Source organism: Rhipicephalus sanguineus, chromosome 1 (genome assembly GCF_013339695.2).
Source record: "Rhipicephalus sanguineus isolate Rsan-2018 chromosome 1, BIME_Rsan_1.4, whole genome shotgun sequence".
In the NCBI taxonomy this organism is placed as follows: Eukaryota; Metazoa; Arthropoda; class Arachnida; order Ixodida; family Ixodidae; genus Rhipicephalus; species Rhipicephalus sanguineus.
This window is the reverse complement of record NC_051176.1, coordinates 158,222,186-158,247,995: the sequence shown is the minus strand read 5'-3', so window position 1 is coordinate 158,247,995 and position 25,810 is coordinate 158,222,186. Positions and strand designations below refer to the sequence as shown.

General features: G+C 44.8%; 1 protein-coding gene across 1 annotated transcript in view; it reads right to left on the bottom strand.

Annotated features, from left to right (window-relative positions):
- LOC119400896 (E3 ubiquitin-protein ligase UBR4) overlaps positions 1-25,810 on the bottom strand; it is a gene marked incomplete at its 5' end in the record, with an annotated part of 438,348 nt that overhangs the window by 223,662 nt on the left and 188,876 nt on the right. Inside the window, 3 exon segments of the mRNA XM_037667804.1 lie at positions 6,557-6,826; positions 17,518-17,655; positions 22,635-23,060. Of these exon segments, the coding sequence (XP_037523732.1) occupies positions 6,557-6,826; positions 17,518-17,655; positions 22,635-23,060 (834 nt within the window).

Genomic DNA, 25,810 nt, shown 5'->3' with positions numbered 1-25,810 from the left:
TCTAAGTACTTTCCGGGCCGACGCACAGGCACTTTGAAGCACCCCGACCGGCATGGCCCCCCAAGTTGGCCGCACCAATTAAAAAAAAAAAAAAGGGAACCGTGCGTCCGGTTTTGACGGCAGTCCTACACCGCCAGAGAAACACCTTATTTGGTCATGACTGATGCCTTCTTCCATCTTCCTATGTACCTCTCTTTTTTTTTTTTCAATGAACCTGTAATATGCACACACGCAAACACACAAATGCACACACAAACATACACATACAGTATGATGTGCGTTGGGCACAGAGCTCACTCTCCATGATCAAGAACTTGAGAAAGATGCTACTCTGGACTCTGAGTGGAATACAATGAATTCCCAGCAATTGAAACTAAAGGGTGCATTTACTGCACATGAAAGTTTTTTCCAGCACAAGCACTGCTGCTACTAGTTTTAAGCAGCTGACCAGTACCTTTTAAAGCTGCTTGCACTTAGCAGCTGCATTGCTATCAGCTCTATAAAATTATGTGGATGTTCTGTGATGAAATGGACGAACAAGACTTTCTTTGAGCCAATGCATAGCAGTGGCCAAAATTTGCAATGCTCAACAGGTCTTGCTCAACAATAGGCAACACCCAATGTTTTGATGACATGCCACAGTGGAGAATAAGCACGATAGCACTACTGAACACATATTAGCACAGTGCGTTCGACGTGCATTTCTTTCGGCTTGACACATGACGTATGGGCGCTGTGAAGAGGACTTTGCTGGTGCAGCATCAAATCATGGTCACTAGATCTCAGAATCAACAAAATTATATTTTTACGTCATCGAAATGGGCTTTTTTCATACTGCCGTATTATTTGAATATTATTGGGGCACTTTCCACGTAAAGATAGATCTTTGGGCAACTATACCGTGCATAAGAGGCCAAATTTCAATTTAAACCTTTCATATGCTACCTATTAAGAACTGCCTGTAAATGCGTCAAATTTACACATTATTTCAAGGCACTTGATATACTATTGCAAGGAAAATACATAATGTCATAATACGTTGATTTAGGTGGTTTATAGTAATTAATCTTAATTAAATTGTAAGAAAATATGTATCTGTACATTCTGAAGTCAATCACGTTCTGTTTTTGCATAAACAGAATCGAATCTCAGCTATAAGTGTACTGCAATTTAATTTTCAGCTACGTTCATTTCTAGCAAATAAATATTGTACTTTTGACATGGCTCATGGAAAGTGGCAAGTCGAACGACTCTTTGAACATGGTAGTTCCTTCAGCAAACAGACCATATGCAACAGTAAGCTACAAAATGAAGTTAAATGATGACAGTTATTACAAAGAAGGTTCAATTAATCCAAACCTCAATGTATCTTGCTCTTTCTTGGCCACTCGTCGACCCAACTAGCGAAAACAAGTTGTGTACACAGTGTCTCAAAGGGTTAACAAAGTTTCGATTTAGCAAAGTTGCAATTTTACCGAATTCGTTTGATTGAGGTTTAACTGACTGAATTATATAGTATAATGCAACCGTAGTCCAATTTCTTAGGCACTAAGGACCAACAGATAGGTAGGAGGCATTTATGTTGGAACCCCGGTGCTCTCCGTACAGAATTTCAGCATGTTGAATGCCTTATTTGTCTTAATCTTCAGACCATCAATGAGGGTAGTTTCTTATCAAATAAGACTCCTAAAAACTTGTGTTCTTGTTTCACTGGCAAGGATGGGGTCCAGTTGCAAGCCTCTGTGAAAATGTCGCAGCAAGTCTTCTCCGAGGAAAAAACGGAAGCAGCTTTTATTGCTTATTATGTGAATTTGTTCAGTGCGGTTTGAATCTGTCGTTCACATGTTGCCATGTTAGATGCGAGGCATGCAATTTGGAGATCATCCAGCACACAGCGAGTGCATTAGTGTAGACTGTATTGCTTTGCTAACAGAGTTCATTTTCACCACACACGGTGTGGTATTTAAAACACAGCCCTGAGGGCCGAGGTACACAATCTTCCTGATGAATATGTGTGAAAGCAGTCTACAGATGCACTTGAAATGTTAGATTATACATAAAACCGGAAAAACACTCACGCATCTTTTCCCCCCAAACTCCTACCCCCCCCCCCCATGCCAAGGCCCTAAAAATTCCAAATTTTCGTGAGGTATCATGTGCCTTTTTCAAGTCAAAACTACAGCTAAGCAGTGTTTGTCTAAGAAGGCATTGTATATTTCATGGTCTAGCTGGACTAGGTGATCGATTGTTGAGCGACCTTTCTTATAACAACGCTGATGGTTATGCAACAAGTTTTCTGTTTCAGAAACATAGGTAAACATTAGGCATGCGCGAATATTTGTGCACTTCGAATATTCAAACAATATTACAGCCTTCGAATTTGCTTCAACACGAATTTAAATTATTTGAAATTTCAAAGTGTTCGAAATGAACGAATACCGTATAAACCAGAATATAGGTCGAGATATTTTCAATAAAACAATAAGCTAAAGTCGCCCCTCGTCTTATATAGCGGTGTCTAGCCGACAGTGCACCGCTGTCTGGCAACATGTGCGTGAGAAGCCGGACTAGGCCATATCCGCATCCAAATCCAATCGCAGGCAGTTTTTTTCTTCTCTGTCTGTTTTCTTTGTGTTCGTGATTTGCTTCCGATCTGTTCTGAGTTTTCGCTCCGCTTGACATTGCGCTGCATTTTTAGTGGTCTTTTTTTTTCGTTCACTGAATATGAGTAGCAGTACGAGGAGGCAGTACTCAGCTGCGTTTAAACTAAATGTTGTTGAGTTCGCAGAAGCGAACGGGAATATGGCTGCTCAGTGCCGCTTTGGTGTATCGGAAAAAAGCGTGCGCTATTGGAGGGCGCAGAAAGGGAAGCTGCAAATGTGCAATCCTCGGAAAATGTCGTTTCGTGGGCGAAGTGCCGTTCATCCGCAGCTGGAAGATAAGCTAGCGGACTTTGTGCGGGAAGTTCGTGCGCGCTCGCTGCCAGTGACCGTGGATACCATTCGCAAGAAAGCCGTGGAACTCGCGCGAGAAGCTGGGCTCACGAGCGAAGAGTTTCGTGCACCAAACTCTTGGGTGCGTCGATTCATGCGACGCAAAGGATTTTCTCTCCGGCAGCGCACATCCATCTGTCAAAAGTTGCCGGAGGAGTTCGAGGACAAGCTTATCAACTTTCAGCGCTTCGTGAACCGGCTTCGGGAGCAGAACGACTACATGATGGGGCAGATTGGCAACGCCGATGAGACCCCCGTGTGGTTTGACATGCCTTCGTCGACCATGATCACGCAGCGCGGCGCCAAGGATGTGAAGCTGCTGTCCACTGGCAACGAGCACTCGCGCTTCACCGTCATGCTGGCATGCACGGCAGATGGCAGAAAGCTTCCGCCCTTCATCATCTTCAAACGCAAGACAATGCCGAAGGAAGTGTTCCCGCCCGGTGTTGTCGTTCGCGTCAACAAAAAGGGATACATGGACGAGGCCATGATGCTCGAATGGATTCGAGTAGTTTGGAACCGTCGGCCAGGTGCACTGCTGCGTGTTCGCAGCATGCTGGTGTTAGATGCGTTTCGTGGTCACTTGACCGACGCTGTGAAATGCGCACTCGGCGACGGGAAAACGGACCTCGCCGTGATACCAGGTGGTATGACGTCCACCCTCCAGCCGCTCGACGTTGTGCTAAACAAGCCGTTCAAGGACCAAGGGCGGCTGGAGTACCAAGAGTGGATGTCCGGTGACAACCCAAAGACACCGACGGGCCGCCTACAGAGGCCTCCGCTTGCGACTGTTTGTGGCTGGGTGCTTTCCGCCTGGCGTTCCTTGCCAGATTCCATGGTGGAGAATGCTTTCAAGAAATGTTGCATCAGCAACTCGCTGGATGGCACGGAAGACGACGCACTGTGGGAGGCGGCCAGTGACAAACTCTCGTCTTCAGAAGACAGTGGTGCTTCGTCGGACGAGTAGGAGCAGTTGCGATGGTGGTTGAGGGGAGCTCTGACGATCGGGGGGGCGGTGCGCCCAATTCGCAAATAAATGTGGTTCGGCAGTTTTGGGTTGTTTTCCTTTTTTTTTCTTTTTCGGTAACCTGAACTTGGGGGGTCGACCTATATTCCCACTCGACCTATAGTCCCGGTTTATACGGTAGGTGTATATTGACCACATCTAACCACCCTGTAAAGGTGGTTTCACTGCCGCGTAGGTATGCTATGCCGTGAAAACACCTATACAAATAAAGATCTGCACTGCCGCGAAGTCCCACTTCAAGGTGAAATGAACATATTACCCTCACATCGATTAATCATTTTTTAAGTTTAAAAGCTTGTTATATGGGCTTATATGCTTTAAGTATAGCGAATTTTAAAGCTTAACGTATTTTACCGGCTATCACGTGCATACTACTGAAAATCGAATCCTGCTACTATTCAAAATTGCTTCCACTTCACTTTGAACCATAAAGAATGACGTTCGCACATGCCTTGTTCCAATTTATAAAAATATTGTGCAGGTTAGTTAGACAAATATGCTCAGATTTTTTATAATGTGTGATATGAACTATTCGCACTATTCCACTCAAAATTATTCGACCAAATCACTATTCGCTTCGAATTCACTTCAAACCTAAAATTTACTACTCGCACATCCTTAGTTAACATGATATTTATAAGGCTTTTATATGAAATTGAGAGCCCAGCCCTAGAAATGATTAACAAAATTACAAGCAAACAACCTGTTGGCTCAAAAGGATACAGCTGATATGTAATAATTTCAACCTTGGTTTATACTTGACAAACGTGTGCAATGAATGTATGCCTGCAGTATCAATATCTTCATGAACAAAAGCTGTGCTACATGCATATGTGGGCCTCTTGAAGTGATACAGGGCACATCACGCCAAAGTTACCTTTGCATATGGAACATCTAGGCTTCGCTTTTCTGTCAGTGAAGGAGGTGTGCACTAGTGGCGTAAACAACAAGGTGCAATGTCTTTACTGTAAAGACAAAGACAGTATGTATATACTAACTGATTACTGCTAATGCCTGTAGCTAGGCTTGTGCGAATATTCGAGCACTTCGAATATTCGAACGAATAATACAGTATTCGAATTCGCTTCGATTCGAATTTAAATTATTGAAAATTTCGAAGTATTCGAAATGAACGAATAGGTGTATATTAGTCCGCTTATAACCCCCTGTAAAGGTGATTTCACTGCAGTGCAGGGGTGTTATACCGTGAATACACCTTCCCAAAAAAAATTCGCACAGTCCGCTATAACTTTTTGTAAAGGTGGTTTCACTGCAGTGGAGGGGTGCTATGCCGTGAATACACCTTTCCAGAGAAAATCCGCACTGCCGCAAAGCCCCACTTTAAGGTTAAACGAACACATTACCCTCACATCGATTCATCATTTTTGAAGTTTAAAAACTTGTTATACCGGCTTATATGCTTCAAGTATAGTAAATTTTAAAACGTAACATATTTTACAGGTTATCATTTGCATTCTACCGAAAGCCAAATCCTGCTGTACTATTCAAAGTTGCTTCCACTTCCTTTGAACCAAAAAGAATGACATTTGCACATGCCTTGTTACAATTTAAAAAAAAATGTTGTGCAGGTTGGTTGGTTCATGACAGATATGCTCATTTTTCTTTATAATATGTGTATATACTATTCGAATTCGATTCGAAATTATTCGACCAAAATCACTATTCGCACAAGCCTACCTGTAGCACTTTGCATGATGATTTTCTAAACCAGTGAAAATGTGGTGATTGTCAGTACAAATGCTGGGCTGCTGGCTGATGCTAGTTTTTGTGTCACATGACTCAGCACATTGCTATATGAGACTTTCGAGATACATGATGTGACCATTTGTGGATCTTCGAGGATGTGCAAACACTGATTTTGATTGTGTATTGTTTAAAAATTAGGCACCCTAAAACCTGAATACTGTCTCTCACACTAGCCTCACTCCATACCTGAACGCATACCATTGAGAGTGAAAGCGCCGGACAACGAAAGTTCCACTAGAGCTGCCTAGTCGTCGTAGTTGTCATCACCACCACCAACCCCCAGCCCCCCCCCCCTACCTGTGCGAGCTGATTTCATTTCATGCCTGCAAATTTCTTAATTTCGTCGCTTTACCTGACCTTTGCACCCTTAGTTGTGCTTCCTATCTTTTGGTATCCAGTCTGATGCTCTAATTGACCAACGGTTATCCGTCCTCCCGACGTGAACTGCCCAGGTCCATTTTTTTCCCTCTTAATGTCTACTAGAATATTGGCTACCCCTGTTTATTCTCTGATCCATTCTAATTTCTTCCTGGCTAGAACTATGGCTGTCATTTTTAGTTCCATCGCACACTGTGTGGTCCTTGACTTGTTCTTAAGTTTGTTTTGCTATTCTCCAGGTGTTTGCCCCATATGTTAGAACTGGCAAAGTACAATGGCTGTACACATTCCACTTCAATGTGCCCAATACAACAGTCATCCACTTTCCACTTAGTGCACCTTTAGAGCTGCTTAGTAATCATATGAAACTCCACAATTTCAAAAGGCTTACCTGCTGTGCATTGTAGATCTGAAGCAGGTCATTCCCACCAAATTCCACATCCTGAATGGCTGTGCAGTGTTCGAAGAAGTCTACAGGAAAGGACACTGGCACAGTGCTTGGGCCCACACGACCTCGTACTGACTTTTTTCTCCTGGATGGACGAGGTGCTGCACTACCACCACCAGTTGGCCCTGAGGGTGTACCAGAAACTGCTGACCCTGCCACCCCTACGATGGCAGCAGGCTGGAATGCTGGAGTCAGCCAGTAACCTGTCTGTTCCTGTAAAGCATGCCTGAGATTAGTTTCTGTTTGTGTTTCCTTGTAAGCAGAGAAGCGAACTTAGTACAGAAAGGCCCACAGTCCGTACTAGAATCTGTGATGAAATAATTCTAAAGGTACTTTTCATCAAAATCGAATGTGTAAAAGTAGGCCTATGACAAATATCACAGACACCATGCAGGTTTTAACGCTATTGGCCCATACAGGTAGGCTGGCAGATTTCGTTGCTTGCAACCAATTACAGCCAAGTTACAGCATGATACAGCTTACCTTTTAATGCACAGATCCCAATCCGAATGCATCACATCAGCTGTATTCTACAGACGTGTTGAAGTTGCAGTATTTATTTTATTATCAGCTATGCGTTCTTTACAGTGGGCAGTATAAGATTCTTTTTTTTTCTTTTTTTTTTCACATTTAACCATCAAGCTAAATCATACTGCTATGCAAGAAGAGGAGGGTCACCCAAGTTGTACTCAAAGAACCGGAGTGGTTTCTCTTGACAACACAACCATACTTTCACTTTATTTTATTAACCCTTTGCGGTCCAAAACCTTTACCCACTTTCCGGCTCTAGCGGTCCGAAACTATTTCGCCAGTTTCTGGCGCCGCGAATAAAAACACAAGCTGTGGAAGAGAAACGCACAGGATATTTATTTTTGCTCCTGCATTCTGCAGGCAACTCTTTTAGTGATATTTGGGCAACGTATGATACCGCTCAAAGCATTCCCCTGTGTGCAGGCCAGGGTTATTACTGCAGGTTTCCACCGCCGCCGTCGTCGTCTTCGTCACTCACTTCTGTCGAATCACTGTCATCACTGTCTGGTGGAGGCACGTAATTCTCTTCCTCACTAAAGTCATCCTCGCTTTCGCTAAAAGCACCGCCGTAAAACGCACGCGGTGAAAACGTGGCCATGCTTCTCAGCGAACCGCGCGCGCGAGTGGGTACGCTCTAGGCCCCGTGCTGATCATAGTGCTGCACCCTAGTGTCAAAAAAGTAAAACCTCAACAAACAAAGCTCACTTATTCCTCAAGAGATGGCCCTTCATGTATACAAAAAATGCGCGCGACTCGCGGTGAGAAAACAGCAAAATTTAAACCACGAACACCCTTGTCGGGCGGGGCCCGACAGCGGACCGCTACGGCCGTGTTGCGTTGTCGGGCGCTGCCCGACAACGGACCGCAAAGGGTTAAGATAGCATATATAAGCAAATTAAAAGAAAATTTTTGCCATCACCGTGACTGTGATGTAGATGCTGATGTATGAATTCTACTCACACAAAAGCCAGGTCTGGCCAAGGAGTGCCAAGCAAATGAGTAATCATGAAGTTTGAATGAAATAAGTTTAAAAATTAAATGCTGGAGTGTTATGCGCCAAGCCACGTGTCACAGTGGGAGGCTTCAGATTTATTTTTAACACCAGTGGTTCTTTAATTTACATTTCGTCCCCACCAAAATGAAACAGTACATAGCGATACCAAATTTTCTAACTGCACAAATGGACATTCTTGTACATTGGAAACCATGTAATGTGAATGAGATATATGGCCTTTTTTTTTTAAAATGCAGTGATGTTACCGAGGACTTCTGATATGGAGCAATTTTTGGAGCAGCAAAATTTCCGTTTTGGAGCACTTTGAGCAGCAAAATTTTCATCTTGGAGCACTTTGGAGCAGATAATTTTGCATCTGGGAGCACTTTGGAGCAGCGAATTTTACATCCTGGAGTGCAATACAGAAGCATATTGCATTAACATTCAAGCACCTGAGTATTATTATGGGACTCTTATGAAGGCTAGAAATATTTCGATTCATTGCAAATCTTATGGAAAAAATCATCTCAGGAGCATAGGCGTGCGCACAGGGGGGGCAGCCCCCCCCCCCCAATCACCTAAGAGAGGGGGGGGGGGGCGCAAAATCTGCCCTGTACATTGACTCTTGCGATAGCAATTATATGGACACTCTCGGCGGATTTTTGCCGTCACCATTGCCGTAATTTTCCGTATAAAGTCCAAATTAATAACATCACCGCGCGCATTCTAGCCGCGGGTGAAAGCTCGCGAGCGTTGACGATGAACGCGGCTGAAGCGCAGATTAAACTAGCCGGCAGTCTGTCTTCGTCGCACGGACAGCGCATGAGATAACATCTTCCCGCGTGCGGGCCTGCCGTCGATTGCTCATCAAACAGAGAGGAAACGCCCCGCCCGTCTTTCGTAAGGAGCATGAAGGGACGCCAGGGGAGAGGAAGGGGGGAGGCGCATCGTTCGAAGGGCGCAGTCGCTTGCGCGCACGCTATCTCGAGGCATCACAGGAGACGGCTCGTAAACTTGCTGTGCTCTCAACGCTTACTTCGCATTTAGAGAACTCAGAGCAAGAAAACGCTGCGGTTCCTGGAGGGGCCATATTCCCTTAAACCAGCGTTTTGTTGAGTTACGCGAGATCGGATCCAAAAGAGTTAGCTGCTAGTCTTACTTCGTTTCACAATACAATTTTTTGGTATCGCATTCATTGCTTCGCTCTTAAGCGAAACTGAGTTTTTTTAACAGTTAGCTATTGACCCCCGAAAGCGAGGGGCGGTCATGTAACATGGCGTTGCCGCTTCACTGTGGGCCGTCAGCGATGGGCGCCCGCTACTGACAGCTGGGCATTTGAGGCTGCTCCGACCAGGAGATATGATTTTACTAATGAGATGACATTTTTAAAAAAGCAAGCAAACAATTCGAATTGGAACCCTAGCACGTGAGCTCGAAAGGGCAGGGCCTTTTGGGGGTATTTACCGCAGAGTGATTACAAACTCGGACGTGCTGGCGAAAGGAATTACGAAAAAGCTGTTTTGGATGAAGATCCATGGATAAAGTATATCTGAGGAAAAGTGTCAACGCGTTTCCACCGTTCGCGTGCTCTTCCATAAACGCGAAGCAAGGAAAATTCAATATTGTCCCATATATCTACTGCGAGCGATCCCAGATTTCATTCCGCGATGTCCGGAAACAGAAGTGCCAGACATTTTAGTGGCACTCATGTAGTTATTACTGAACATTGCTTTCCCTACGTGCCGTGCGACGCTTGAAACGAGCTATCAGCAGCGTTTCTGGAACTGACGACGTCCGCCGATGAATCGCCGTCGCACTTTCTCGCTACCGATAGGCCTAGACGTCACGAGCCCTTGCGGAGAGCACGTTTTGCTGTCGAGCTGACTTGCAGAACAGCAGCTGCGTCGGCACCGTGCATGGCATCGTGGCTTACTCGGAACGCACGCGCGAGCGCCATTTATTCAGCGGAAGAATTCTTGGTCCATGATTGCGACTTTATTGGCAGCCCCAAGATCGAGCTGCACATGTTCTGACGCGCCGGCGGTGCGATTGCCGGTGACAGACGCCCCCAAACCGGAGACTTTGGCGCAGTTTGGCGCAAATTTCGTCGATATTATCAGGATGGCGCAGTAAATACAATTTGGCGCACTTTGGCGCAGTTGGCGCAGGAGTGGAATCACTGAAAATGGACCATATTTGTCATGATATGGTCGACAGTGCAATGCAAAATTGCTTATGACATTGCCTCTTCCTGCTTAGCAAAATAATTTAAGTGTAGAGGACCGACCATCAGGCAGCTGTAATATATTTTCATCTTGCTTGTGGCAGTGTGGAAGCATATTGTATGTACAAGCCCAATTTCTGTGATCACTGATCAGGAATCTACAGTGTGCACACCAAGATAGAAACCACCCACTAAGGTCTCAGTAAGCCAATTGTTACACATGAACATGAATTAAACAATGCAATATCGGTAGATTTTGACATATCAACTGTGTGATGAACAACAGGAAAAGGTTTATTCTGAGCTTGAGTAAGGTTTGACGGTGCATGTAAGATACTAGCCTGTGTAGATGTCATACCGCAACTAGATCATCCACCCATCCCTGTCATGCTAGAGCAAAAAAAATGCTATTTGCATTTAAAGGTTAGCAGTTTCACCCAAAAATGTACACTGACGGCAAAACCACAGTTAAAGCAGCCACGACACCCAATTTTTTATCATGATCTGTGTTATGTGGGTTAATCCTTGTGCATTCACAAATAAGCTAGCAGAATGTTAGCACATTTGGTCAAGCACTTTAATTTATAATTGAACATTTTTATAAACATGTGAGCAGCCTGAGGGCCGGGCAACACTGGTGCACTCGCGAGCTGTGATGCAACAAGCTGATTGCTGTGCAAGCGTCGCATTCCAGTGAACAATTTGGTTCCTTGCTCAGCTGCATGTGCACTCAAGCTATTTCAGATTTGCTCAGCTTGGCATTGAAATTAAACGATTTGCAATGGCTGAAACCAGTGTGTCGGAACGGAATGAAAATCGAAAACGAAAACGTAACCGAAACTTTATTATTTTGTTCCGGAGTGAAACTGAAATTTTTTCAAACGTTTTTTGCTTCACGAGAAATCTTCGCAATCCGGAACAACTGAGCTCATGCAATGTGAGCATATCTCAGGGTACAGTATTAGCGCGTACCTCAGGCAGGAATTCCGAAGCAAAGATGTGTTGAAATTGTGGCGAATAACGAAAATGGTGGCAACCAGAGATGTTTATATTAACTCAAGTGAACTTTTGCACGCCTGTCATGCAGGCCAAAGTGGAGAGGACATCGTCGGCGCAGAAGTTTGTTACAGCGAAAGCTGTTATGAGATCACAACAGCTGAATTTGGCGCCATAGTTGTCTGCCGCCGCCGGTGTCCGTGACCGCTATCGCATGAAATAAGAAAAAAAAATAAATGAAAATAAATGAGAAACAAATTTCTAGGATCGGATGGGATTTTAACCCGCGCCCTCTGCGTGGCAGTCGGGTCTTCCACCACAGTGCCACGCTGGTGCTTGTAGCTCCTTCGCAAAAATACTCTATATAGGCGTCATGTCGGGAAGGAATTGTGTTAACATATATGTAATATAGCGTGGCAGAAGAGCAAAAATAACAACCAGTCATCACACAATGCTAATAGCGCAAAGAGTGTGTGGTTTAATGCTTCCCACCAGTGTTGCGGAGTTGCCACTCCTGAATTGGAATGACTCCGAAATCATTCCAGATTTTCGCGACCCGGAATGGAATGGGAAAGGAATGGGGACAACGCTTGGAGGAATGTAATGGGAATGGCATTAGGAGCCTTTTGTACGGAATGGAATGGGAATGGAATTACGTCTTTTTCCGTAAATAGAGCACGTTTTCGTCTATGTGCTGTTTTTCAAACTTCACACATTAGTAAGTCAGAGCCTCAAATTCAACAATAAAGCAGTATTTTTAAAATGGTTTGGCTGATTACAAGCACGGTGCATTTATAAGCAATGCGCCTACTACAAACCGAGGCATAAGTTAGTGTACAAACAAATGCATTATCCCAGCAGATACAGAAGGGAGTAACAAATTACCCCTGCGCGTTGGTTCCCATTGATACACCCACACGAAAGTGCCAAATACTCTATGCACACGAGAAGCGTACGTTGGGGGGCTAGTTGGTAAGACATAATTGAAAAAATATAACAGCCTGATCTTTATCTCACGAGTAATAATAATATCTGGGGTTTAACGTTCCAAAACCAGGATATGATTATGAGAGACGCTGTAGTGGAGGGCTCCGGAAATTTCGGCCACCTGGGGTTCTTTAAGGTGCACCTAAATCTAAGTACACGGGCCTCAAACATTTTTGCCTCCATTGAAAATGCAACCGCCGCGGCCGGGATTCGATTCCGCGACCTCTTTACCTCACGAGCAGTTTAGTACCTGACACACGTAAATAACCTTTGCGATAAGGATAAGGAAGACATAGAATACCTGCGCACAGGCGAACACAGAAAGTTCTCCTCACCCCATCCATGCTTGCGAGGCGCGCTTGACAAGCGTGAGTGCCGACGAGCAGTGCGGCCTAGTGTTTCGTATTCAATGTAAAGGCACAAGGTGCGCGAGCGGTGCAATGTTCCAACTAATACCAGCAGATCCTAGAGGGTTTTGTTCCCCATTAACCAAATATTAGTTTTCTCCATATTCACGACCGCTCCAGGCGCGTGGCAAAACTGCTTAGTCTTCTTGAATACAACTTTTGTCAGCATAAAAATACCATATGTCGTCATTTTAGTGTTAACGCATTTACGGTTAAACAATTTTAAAGCATCACCATTCGTTCAATCATGCTGACCATGCAAATACTATAGATAGTGGGAGGACGGCCCCTATGGGAATTGGTAGGGTGGTTGTACTGCACGAGATATGTCACCAAGCTACTATCCCTCGGCCTTGGTAACGTGTTTTACGTACTTCTGCAGTTCTTAACCCTTTCGGCCCTGGCGTCGTCAATTGACGACACCGCACAAAAGTTCCCCTAGCACTTTGAAAATGAAAGCAAAACTGTTCATTCTTGGGGAACTACTTCTTCAATGATCCCCGCTGTGATTGACACCAAAGTTTCGACATATTTGCGGAGCTGGGAGCCACAAAGAAGAAAAAGCTTGACCGAAGTCATGGGTGACGCCGAGGCGGGTCAGGTGAGGCGGCTAAGCGCCGTTTTCGGGACGTCGTACAAAAGCTGTTTCAAGGAGTATCACGCTGAAAAGTGAGACGTGGTTCACATTTTGTGTACTCTAGTGAGTAGCAGAAATAAAGAAGCCATTTTCCTGAATTCGCGGCCGCTGAGCCCTAATGACCTAATTTGATTTCATGCTAATTAATCCATAAATACTTGCACCACTATCTCAATTTTTCGTTTTTGGTCTTCTGAGGTTCTAACTACAGCTCAGACCACTTATAACGTAACCGCTTACAGTGCAGTACCGGCTATAATGCGGTTTTTCTGACTCCCGTTTACTCTCCCATAGAACTCCATGTATACGCATACCGCTTATTGTGCAGACTCCCGAGATGAAAGACCGGTTATAATGCGGCTGCCGGAACATTCTCAGAGATGAGAGGGTGCGATCGTGCTTCTCAGCGGAGATGCGCCGGCGGGGGAGAGAGCGGCGACGGCATTACAAAGGAGGAGGGGACGCGGAACGAACGAACAAGGAGCGGGGGGAGAAAAAAAAAAGGGATGGCTGTGGGGGACAGCAGCCCGGCGCAGCGTGCGTGGTGTGAGGAGGGTAGCGGTTGCGCGGCCGCGGAGAAGCCTTTGCCCCCTTCGGCCGCTTGACATGCGCGCTTCGTCGTTGCTTCGTCGTAGAGCGCAGACATCGCGCGTGCAACCTCGATTCCCCCGCAAGTAACAATGCTTTGAGACGCGATTGAGCTTTCGCCTTTGCCACCAACAGGCGGACTTACAAGCTTGAAAGACTTTTTCAGGATAGTTGCCGCGGCTGTTCTCCCGATCGCGAACCGAAACTTCGTTTCACGCGTGATGCCCTCGGTTTAGCTCGCGAGTGCGATCTCATCTACTCCCGATCTCCGTGTTGCCTAGGGCAAGCTTCTCGCGGTGGCATACCAAGTTGCAACGCGCACGCTAGGCCTAACGAGTGCTAGCTGCCATGTCGGCGGCCGCGGACTACAGAAGTTGCGGTTTGGTGCCGAGTCAATGAAACATTTTGCAATTGTTGCATTTAGAAGGGGTGACTTACATCTTTTACGAAAACGCGGACGTGCGTGTGAAACACTCGAGTGGTGGTTTGTGGTCGCCACCGTTTTCGACATCGCGGACGGCAGTGTGTTACCGCGGCGATTCCCGTGACGCGCATTTTTTTCCGCGTTCGTTATGTCGGCACGCAGGTCCGCGGACGCTAACAGTTCAACATTTTCAAATTTAAGCAGATGCAAACTTACGCCCCAGTCGCATGCCGCGATAGTCGGAATCGCGCGCCTGCCGTTGGTCAGGTTTTGTACAGTGCAACCTTTCAAAAAATGTTGTTTGGTTATAGTGCGGTACCGCTTATAGTGCGGATATTCGCGGACTCCGGCGACTACGTTATAAGCGGTCTATGCTGTATCAGGAAAACACGCACAAAAAATGTCTCGGCCAAAATAAAAAATCTAGGACTGAAAGGGTTAAGGCATCTGATGACATCAGCTTTATGGGGCATTCATTCTTAACTCGATAAAACTATCAAGGTGCCTTTCCTCGTTAGGAATTACCATACCTGCCAAGTTCGGAGAAACGGAATCCGGGAGATCTACTCATGCGAGGGGGGGGGGGGTTGAAGGTGCCGACCCGCGGGGGGGGGGGGGGGGGGGGGGGGGGGGGGGGTAATGCGATAGCAATTATATGGACACTGTCAGCGGGATTTTGCGGTCGCCGCTGATCTGTACAGAGTCCAACCGATAACATCGCTTACGCATCGTCTGTTTCACATGCGAGTAAATGCGCGCTAGCGCTAGGGACGAACGCGGTTGAAGCAGAGATGAAACGACCCGGCCATCACCGTCGCGCGAAGGGCACATGCGATGACATCGCTCCGCGTGCGAGGCCTGTCGTCGCTTGCTTACCAGTTATTTCGTCGGGCAAGGGACCATAAGGGGCGCCGTGTAGACGGGGACGGTGCCAGCGCTGGCAAACACGCTATCTCGACAGACATCGGTAACGGCTACCCTTTTAAGTGCTGGGCTCTCCACTTAAAGCAGTAGTGACACAAAATTTTGAAGGCGAGATAACTTGTGGGATAGATTTGTGTGTACACAATTGCATCATATACGAAATATTAACGGATGATATAACCTATAACACATTTAGGATCAATTTTTAAATTGCGTGTAGCGCATATGTACGCGAAACGTCCCACCTCGCGTCACCGTGACGCACGGGGCGCGCAATGCACTGGACGCGCGGGGCAAAACTGGATTTCCGGGAGATTTTCCTATGACCCGTACAACCGGGAGAAACGTTCAAAATCCGGGAGACTTGGCAGGTATGAATTACAGGAATGGAATTTTACTGCCCGGCCATTCCCGGAGTGGGAATGGGGGAAGTTTTTTCATTCCGAGCAATTGAAAGGAATGGAATTGCGGTAAGTTCTAATTCCCTGGAATGCCACTGGACTGCAATGGAGGTGCCCATTCCGCATCACTGCTTCCCACCCACTGCGAAGTGCTCAACCATAATTCATCATTATCAGCCACAGCACAAAGTGCACATAATGTCTTACAGATGTGTACCGGGTACCACGATTCTCCGAAGAATGACGAAAAATGACATAGTGAAAACTTCGCCACTTCAGAAAGATTACAATGATTTATGGCGTAGTCGGTACAAAGCACGCAAGCGCTAACTTCCAATCAACGTGTAACGCCAGATACATGTTTAGTGCCAGATGTTAATGCATGTTAGCCTGCATTTTGTGCTCTTTACTAAAACACTGCACTGCGCAAACTGTGCCCCAATGGTGAACTAACAGATGTGCCCAAAATAGTGTCAAATTAACCCTTTGAGGGTCAATGGCATAAATGTACGCTGCCGCAAACGAGTCCCAAGTAGTCAATGCCGCACGTTTAGAACAGACACTGTATGTATAAAAAACTTGTCACTTTTTCAAGCTTTTTTTTGTCTAGGAAGTGCTGTCACCCTGCGTGGACACAGAGAATTTCTTTATTGCAACAGCAACAATACGAACACTCCTGCCGCATTTCTGCCATTGCTGTCGGGGTTGGCGTCGCCGTGAGGTTTTTGTATAAAGTCCAAATCGATAACATCACCCTGTGCATTGTATGTTATATGTGCGAGTGAAAACGTGAGAGGGCTGCCGACAATCGCACCTGAAGCGAAGAGGAAAAATACCGGCCACCTCTGTTGTGTAAACGCTTAAATGGCGCATGGAGGGGTCACAGAGGGGTGGGCTGTGCTGCTCCAGAACTGCGTACTTTGACCAGCTGGGCTTCATCACCGCTAGTCACGCACACAGTGTCTTTACAGGCATCAGCAAACACTGACAGCTTATACCTTTGTGCGTGTTGTGTTCTCATAGCAAAGTGTGAGTTGAAGTCATAGACAGCATGAAGGTCGCTTTACTCGCAGCAGCTGTGTTTCCTTCCGCCAGCGTTTCACTGAGTTGCCGCCAGGTCACATGCTGCCTGTGAGTTTTCTTTTGTGGTGTGTGCATTTCTTTAAGCCTGTGAAACTCCCGCCACGGTGGTCTAGTGGTTATGGCGCTCGACTGCTGACCCGAAGGTCGCGGGATCGAATCCCGGCCGCGGCGGCTGCATTTTCGATGGAGGCGAAATGTTTGAGGCCCGTGTACTTAGATTTAAGTGCACGTTAAAGAACCCCAGGCGGTCGAAATTTCCGGAGCCCTCCACTACGGCATCTCTCATAATCATATCGTGGTTTTGGGACGTTAAACCCCAGATATTATTATTATTTAAGCCTGTGAAACACATTTATTATAACAAACATGCTTTTTTATTAATAATCTAACTTTCTTTCTCATTTTAATTTCTATTTGTGAATAAGCAATGTATCTATACCCATGGAAAATATTTTTTGTCACTTTATGGTCGCTAAAAAAAATTGGGGTGATTTTTTTTCGAAACAGGTCACCCTGAAGGTATTGAATTTACCAAAAAAAAGCAACCCTGGGGCATTCCATTTGGCAAGAAAATTCGACCCTCAAAGGGTTAATGAGTACATTATGCCATACATATGTTTACATGTTTTACAGGATCATGCCATGTAAACAAGTTAACTGAGTTTTCAGTTTTAATGAGTGCCAAATACATGATGTCTTACTGTATACCTGTGAGGCCATGTAGATGCGCAAGCTGCCATCTTCACAAAGCAGGATCAAGGTAGTGCGCATCTCACCACTTGATGTTGGATGCCGAATAGCGACCAGGTCTGTGATCTTAGACTTTGCAGTCAAGATCTTGATCTCCTGTGTAACAGAGAAATGAGAAACACTGGTCATAAAGGACCCAAAGCAACGACCTTTCAGCGATTCTTGATAATTGGCGTAAATGTAAACATGTTCAGTAGATCAGCTGTGTGTAAACAGCCCCATGGAATTATGGAGAGTAAACCAACAGGATGATGAACACAGGTAGCATAAGAGATGACCGTGAGTGGCTAGAATGAAGATTCTGACCATCAATCACAACAGTGCCTCCTTGCTGCACTCAATATGGCCACTTATAGTTGTGCATTAAGCAAAGGAAATACTATATATAAGATGACTTTTTGAAAAATGACTACAGGTGAGTTTCACTTCTCCTAATAAACCGATATCAGCAATGACCGTGTTCATTTCATCAACTTAAATTGTGCAGTTCATGCTACGGACACAATCTCTTCGCTGATTTTATGACCGACGAGTGCAAGAAAACTATTTTCATTGGATTCGATGGAATGCTTGTCTATGCAGAGCTTGCAAAAGCAGTGGGACCTCTATATATACTAAGGTATCTAAGGTACTTTCACTACTTGTTAAAAACATAAGGCTGCAGCATGGCTGCTGATTAAACAAATGATCAGCATTTTGGAAATACTAATGTTCAACCCACTTATAAGAGTACTGATAATATTTCAAACAGACTGCAATGCACTGGCACCCGCAGCTTATAGTACTTATTATACAGTGAAGCAACAAATTTTCTAGAATGTCCTTAGGCCACATTATTAATTACGTGTGTGATTGCATATGCTGTGAGCCACTTTCAAGAGTAAAAGAGAGCGCAGGACGTCAGCAAAAGCACTAGCACCAAGAAGCGACTATGAATTTCCAACATAGAAACGTATTTTGAAGGGAGTATACATGTAACATGGCTGTATAGTGGCATAAAATATTTGCTTTAAAATGTATGAAATATCAATGTATTAAAGGGAGACTCAAGTGAAACAATAAAACAGTTTACACAGATAAATTCTTCTTTCAGAACTCTATCATAAATTTTGCTGTCAAATTAATTAATAGAAGAGGAAAGCAAAAACATTACAGATAATTATCTAATTTGTTCAGTGAGTCATTGCCTTATCATTTTGCAGTGGCATACAATAGGGGTGTGCGAATATTCGAAATTTCGAATATTTTTCGAATAGTGTTTGCTATTCGATTTGATTCGCACTGAAATTTTACTATTCGAACTTCCCAAAGACAAATGCAGTCAACGTCCGATTGAAAGTGACCCCTTCAGATTTTCAATACGCTTCACCTCATTACACTCTCGTATTGCGGCAAAGCTGCCTTTCAAGCTCCGTTACGGTCGAACTTAGCCAAGAGACAGTCAACGTCTGATTGGAAGTGGTCCCTAGATTTTCAATATGCTTCACCTCCTCACACCCCCGTATTGCGGCAAAGCTGCCTTTCAAGGTCCGTTACGGTCGAACTTCGCCAAGAGACAGTCAACGTCCGTTTGGAAGTGGTTCCTAGATTTTCAATATGCTTCACCTCATCACACCCCCGTATTGCGGCAAAGCTGTCTTTCAAGCTCCGCCACGGTCGCAAATGTATTAACTCAAGAAAACGCTGGTTCCAATATGGAGATGAAAGATGTGGCAGAGTTGGGGGCTCAATTAATGCTGTTTTGGACCTGAAATTTGGGCAGGATGTCCAAAAAATCGGACGCCGAAGCTTTTTAGCATCCAAAATTTCAGATGTTCTTATATATTGACGTCTACGAGGCAGATTTGGAACTCCGGACTTGAAGGGAGCACACCCTTGTCCGCCACATCAGTTGGGCCTCCACAGAAGTTGAAAGAGGAGGAGAGGCTGAGGAAATGGCATCTTTGCCTATCACGTGTAAAGTGTTGTCGGCAACACTTTGGTTGCGCAAAATCCTGTACATAAATACAATTCGGCCTCTACATTGCCTCATTGTTGATAAGAAAACTATGAAACACCACCCCGCCAGCGCTTCATCAGCCTAGCGAAAAGAAACACTTTCACGTTGCTATCTCACAAGAACATACTTAGGGATTCTCTGCAACTTTTCCTGTAATTTCACTTCGAATTATTCGAAAAATGTTTGAGAAATATTCGAAAATTATTCGAAATTATTCGATTCGATTCGCACTCATTCTTTATTATTCGAATTCGCTTCGCACCCAGAATTTTGCTATTCGCACAGCTCTAGCATACAACCAAAGACAACCTGTTTTATCACAGTTTTAGCATAGAAGTGCCCCTGTTGGGAGTTCACTGCAACAGTTTCATGCTCCCCCATGCATTCTTGCAGTGCTTTGGCCATAGTGTCAGTATTCTAGGTCATGCTATCCTAACCTAGAACATTGTACCCCACACTAATTGCAGCAGCATGAGTGTAGTTTTAGATTGTTCAAGAAGCTAGTGTCCCCAACAAGTGGTCGATGCTTTAATGAGAGAGCTAAAGAACATAATTTGAACATGCGCAATCAAACGGGGAATTTTCTGGGTGAGCATTGCAAGCATTGTGGCTGTTCCCCAGATTTTCAATACATGCAGTTTCTTAAAAAAAGGAAAGATAAAGTGGAGCACGAAATTGTAGAAGATTTCATCGTCCATAAAGCAGGGGACAAGTGTGTTAGCAGGCCTTCCATTGTTCTGTTTGATGCAGACATGACACACTTTTACCGCAAATAAGAATGTCCTTGATGAGTGCACTGCTGCAACAAGTTTCTGATTTAAAGTAGCCGACAATCTCTTTGAAGCTGCATGCAGTTACCCAAGAGAGCGCTACAAACTCAATAAAATATGTGGGTGTTGTGTGGTGAAACCGGCTTATGAGAAGACTTTTGAACAAATGCAAAGTAGCAACTGAAATTTGCGACTCCATACAAAATCTGGCTTAAATTCTGCAGACATAATGTATGCCGTAAAAACCTGCATATAATAACGAGGCTTCTTTTGTCGATATTTTACCACGTGAAATTTCTGCCTCATGTTACATGCGGATCTCAAAGTTTTCAACCCAAAATATGAAGTTCCGGTTTCGTTGTTGCTCAGTGCTGTCATCATCAAGACTTAGCATAGGAAGCATCATCTTGCGGTGGCATCGGTAGGCTGCTTCTTGTTTTAATCGGCGCCATTTTTGGCCACACCAACTTCTTGACATGCATGCATCAGGAATCGACACATTTGCCACAAGTGTATCTTTTGGCTAATGTGCCAAAAGATATGCTTTGTCAGGACCACGATGTCAGCACCACGAAAGCAGTACCCAGCTGCCTTTAAAGGAAAAGTCAGTTTAGCTGCCGAGACTATCGGGAAATGGTGCCGAAGGACTGCAGTTCAATATTACTGAGGGCAGCATTCGCAGCTGGAGGAAGCAAAAGGAGGTTTCTTTCATGCAGCAGACCAAGAGGAAGTTTCTAGGGCCAAAGAACGGAGTCTTTCACAAGAATTAGCGGTGCTTTGTAGCTGTATAGCCGACGCTTGGGCCAGCATCCCCAAGAAGCTCGCCAGTCGCTCTTTTAATAACTGCGGCATGTCATATGCACTTGATGTCACCCAAGATGACTTTCTGTGGGAAGAGATCTCTGAAAAGGAACTTTCTGAAGATAGTGCTAGTCAAAGGGACGACAACAGACCTTGAACTGAAATGCAAATACAGCAGACTCTCACTAAACAGAACCTGAAGGGACCAGTAAAATGTGTTCCGTTTAAGAGGAGTTCTGTTTACTGAGAGAGAAGCAGGGGTGGAGAACCCAAGTATGAAACCAATCCTAATAGGGGCAGTTGTTCCCTTTAACCAGCAGTTCTGTTTAAGACACTTCTGCTTAGTGAGAGTCTACTGTAAATGCTTTTCGTGAACTTTCCTCACTCGCATTACATGTGGATGAAAACTTTCTTTTTTTGTTTCTTCTATTTTCAAATTGCGGTGCACATTATCTATAGGTCCATATTATACGTGACTTTTTATTGCACAGGCCATAAAAAGCCATGGTCGAAGATGTTGATTGAATGAACTGCAATGTGACAAATAGGTCCAAATTAATGTGAATTTGATGCCATTAAGCAATACATGTGCTTGTTAGAACCAGAGGACCAGTCAATTATTTGAACTTACTAAATTACAACAGCTTAATTAATAAACATTTTGCTGGAGTAATCAAAACGTGTGTCCTCCATCAATTTAGTTGTAATGGGACTCTGCTGTAAGGATAAGCGACTATGTATTTAAAATGAACTGCTGAGTTTGAAAAGCACGAAGTAGCATACCTGCCAAGTTTGGAGAAACGGAATCCGGGAGATCTACTCACCGGGGGGGGGGGGGTACTGGACAGCGGGATTTTGCGGTCGCCGCTGACCGATACAGAGTCCAAACCGATAACATCGCTTACGGATCGTCTGTTTCATGTGCGAGTAAATGCGCGCTAGCGCTAGGGACGAACGCGGTTGAAGCAGAGATGAAACGACCCGGCCGTCACCGTCGCGCGAAGGGCACATGCGATAACATCGCTCCGCGTGCGAGGCCTGTCGTCACTTGCTTACCAGTTATTTCGTCGGGAAAGGGACCATCGGTCGCAAGCGCTGGCGAACACGCTATCTCGACAGACATCGGTAATGGCTACCCTTTTAAGAGCTTGGCTCTCCACTTAAAGCAGTAGTGACACAAAATTTTGAAGGTGAGATAACTTGTGGGATATATTTATGTGTACACAAACGCATCATCTACGAAATATTAATGACTGATATAACCCATAACACATTTAGGATCAATTTTTAAATTGCGTGTAGCGCATCTGTACGCGAAACGTCCCACTTCGCGTCACCGTGACGTACGGGGCGCGCAATGCACTGGACGCACGGGGCAAAACTGGATTTCCGGGAGATTTTCCTATGACCCGTACAACCGGGAGAAACGTTCAAAATCCGGGAGTCTCCCGGGTAATCCGGGAGACTTGGCAGGTATGAAGCAGCATTTATTTAGAGTCACTCACCTGGACAAGGACAGTACCAGGCTTGATCATAAGCACCAGGGGATTATTGGAGAACTGCATAAGTGCTAGGATAAGGCCAGGGTGATTGGGCACCTCAGACCATTGGCACAGGGGCTGGGGTGTTGGCTTGCTTGAGGTATTGCTGCTACCCCCAGTAGCATTGCTAGTTGAGGTGGTGGTTGTGGTGGTGGTGGTGGTACCTGTGGGCACATTGCTTCCTGTGTTGGTGGTAGTGGTGCCCCCTGAGCCGCCATTGCTGCTTGTTGTGGGCTTAAGCTGGATCAGCACAGGGTCGGTTATTTCTGAAGTGATTTGAGACATGCATGCCATGAAACTCTTTCCATTGGCATAGCTCAAGAACAGCAACTGCAGCACATGGGAGTAGTAGATGGACACACCACCCCCGGCCACTGTACCTACAGAGTCCTGTGCAGTAAGAGAAAACAAAAAAGAAAGGATACATGCAAATATAAGTGTCTATGCACAATATATACATGAGGGATCTGCACAACATCATGCAACAGCAACAATTTCACAAAATGTGTCCATTAGAGCACATTCAGACAGCCATTTGAATGGGTTTCATTTAAGGTGTATAGGGTTGCTATTTTGTAGCAATGTCCTCCACGTGAACCTACATTACATTTATCGCCCACCATTCATGGCCTAATGTCCTGTTGATAACGTGGGTGGAGTGTTACTCTGACCCGTTATGAAGTGCGAAAAGGCACGTCCTCTGAAAAAGCATCACTATGGAATTGTGGCCCAGAACAACGATTTTTGCCCAAAATGAAACTGGGCCAACTACAAATATGAAGCAAACACTAGCCTTAGGCAGAATGGTAAACAGGACTGACTATTGCACATGGCACCTGCCTAACAATGGCTGCCCAGAGTGCAAGCTCCAAGCTTGTACAAGCCCGTGTACTGATAGCAAGGTTGAAAATTCAGGTCATAAAGCTTAAAAGCTTTGAAATCGGTTGTCTGCGGGATGTCTATGAGATGCAGAAGTACATAATCTACACCGATTGTTACTGCCCTGTCTTGTGGCAACGTTTTCCACAAGCCTGTTTATAACAAAAATTGATACAGTGAACTCTTACTTGAGTGAACTTCAAGGGACCCAAAGAAATAGTTCACCTAACTGTTAGTTCATTGAACTGAATATTCACTAGAATACAGAACAGCATTGGGCACAGCAGATGTCAAGTGAAAAGTGTGAAATGCAAGTTATTTTTAAAAGAATTCTGTGATTTTCATTTAGACTGGCGTCCTAAAAGTGCAAGAAGAGACAAAGCTATCCAGATAGTACGTTTCTGTGCACTGCTTCTGGCACAGCTTGCTGCTGTGACATGAAGCCTCGCAACTTTCTGGCATATCCTACAGGCTCAGCTATACAGGATTTGAACCTGCCTCAGCCATTACAACTTCACCACACTCTTCTTCTTTCGGTTCTCGACAAACAGCGGGAACAATTTCCAAATGTGATAGCTCTACCCAGGTACTGAAGCGCCCGTGGCGCGTTTTCGTCTGCTGCATGGCCGCTTTGCCTCGGTGGTGCTGCATGCACAAGCGATGTTGCACCGCTGCCGTGGATGGGCGATTTGGGGGCAGCTCGCATCGGCTATGCCAGTGCTGCAGAGCACAAAACTTCATTGAATTGACCTAAAAAATGAGCCTAGGCAAGCAAATAGAGTTCGTTCAACTGAAATATTCACTATTCAGATATTCATTTAACTGAAAGATTTTTGCATAGAATGCGTAGGAAAACCGCCGGGAATTTTCTAAAAGTTCGTTAAACCGACGTTAGTACAAGTGAGAGTTCACTGTATACAGTTCAGAAGACTTAATTTAACCCCTTATAGTACAGGGCTATCTACCGTGCGTTTTTTCAGACAATACAGATTTTTTATAAAAATGCTAGGTTAGTGAGGCCCCTGTCGTCTTTGCAAACGAACTTAGGCCGCGGCGGAAAAACGTTGCAGAACTTTAAGTTATATTTAAATGAGCAATTAACAAAAACTCATTAACTTTTTAATTACTCAATTTAGAGCCATTGTTTACATGAAGGAGTTGTAGGGCGTGACAATTTATGGCATGCCCATTTTTAAAAAATTGCAAGAAATGCCTGTAATTTGAAATAATCACCAAAATCCAAGACCCTGATCGAGGCGATACCAAAACTGAGCGCACCGGGTGCGCAAGAAATCAGTTAGCCCTGTTACGTCAGACCGGAAGCTCACGTGTCAATTTTTGGAAAGAAAAAAAAAAAAGGCGCGTCGCAGCAGAATATGGTCTGCAAAAATGGTAAGTCGTCCAAAATACCCAAATGGACTGCTTATTCTTTCCATTTGGTGTGTAGTGCTTATCCATTTCTTTATTAAACTCGAAAGAAGTGCGAAGAACTGGTTCGCTTGTCTGCGAGAAGTAGCGCTGCAGTGGCTGCTGCCTAGTTTTAACCTGTATAGTAAAAGAAAAATGGGAAATTGTGGTTTTCTTGGGAACAGCACGAAAGAAACGAATAAGCACTACACACAAAACGCAAAGAATAAGCGGTCCATTTGGGTATTTGGGATGACTTGCCATTTTGAAGACCATATTCTGCTGCGTTTTAAAAAAATTGTCACGTGAGCTTCCGGTCTGACGTAACAGGGCTGACTGATTTCTTGCGCACCCGGTGCGCTCAGTTTTGGTATCGCCTCGATCAGGGTCTTGGATTTTGGTGATTATTTCAAATTACAGGCATTTCTTGCGATTTTTTAAAAATGGGCATGCCATAAACTGTCACGCCCTACAACACTTCCATATAAACAATGAACCTAAATTGAATAATTAAAAAGTTAATGCGTTTTTGTTAGCTGCTCATCTGAATGTAACTTAAGGTGCGGCAACGTTTTTCTGCCTCGGTGTAGAACTCATTTGCAAGATGACGGAGCGCTCACTGTCATTGCATTTTTATAAAAAATTTGTACCGTCTAAAAAAACACCCTGTAGATAGCCCTGCACTATAAGTGGTAAGGTCATGTCTTCTGAGCTGTATATAAATTTTTGTTAAAAACAAGCTTGTGGGAAACCTTGCCATAAGACAGGGCAGTAACAATCGGTGTAGATTATGTACTTCTACATCTCATAGTGTACGATGTTCCGAACAGCAATGAGGATACCGTGCACTTCTG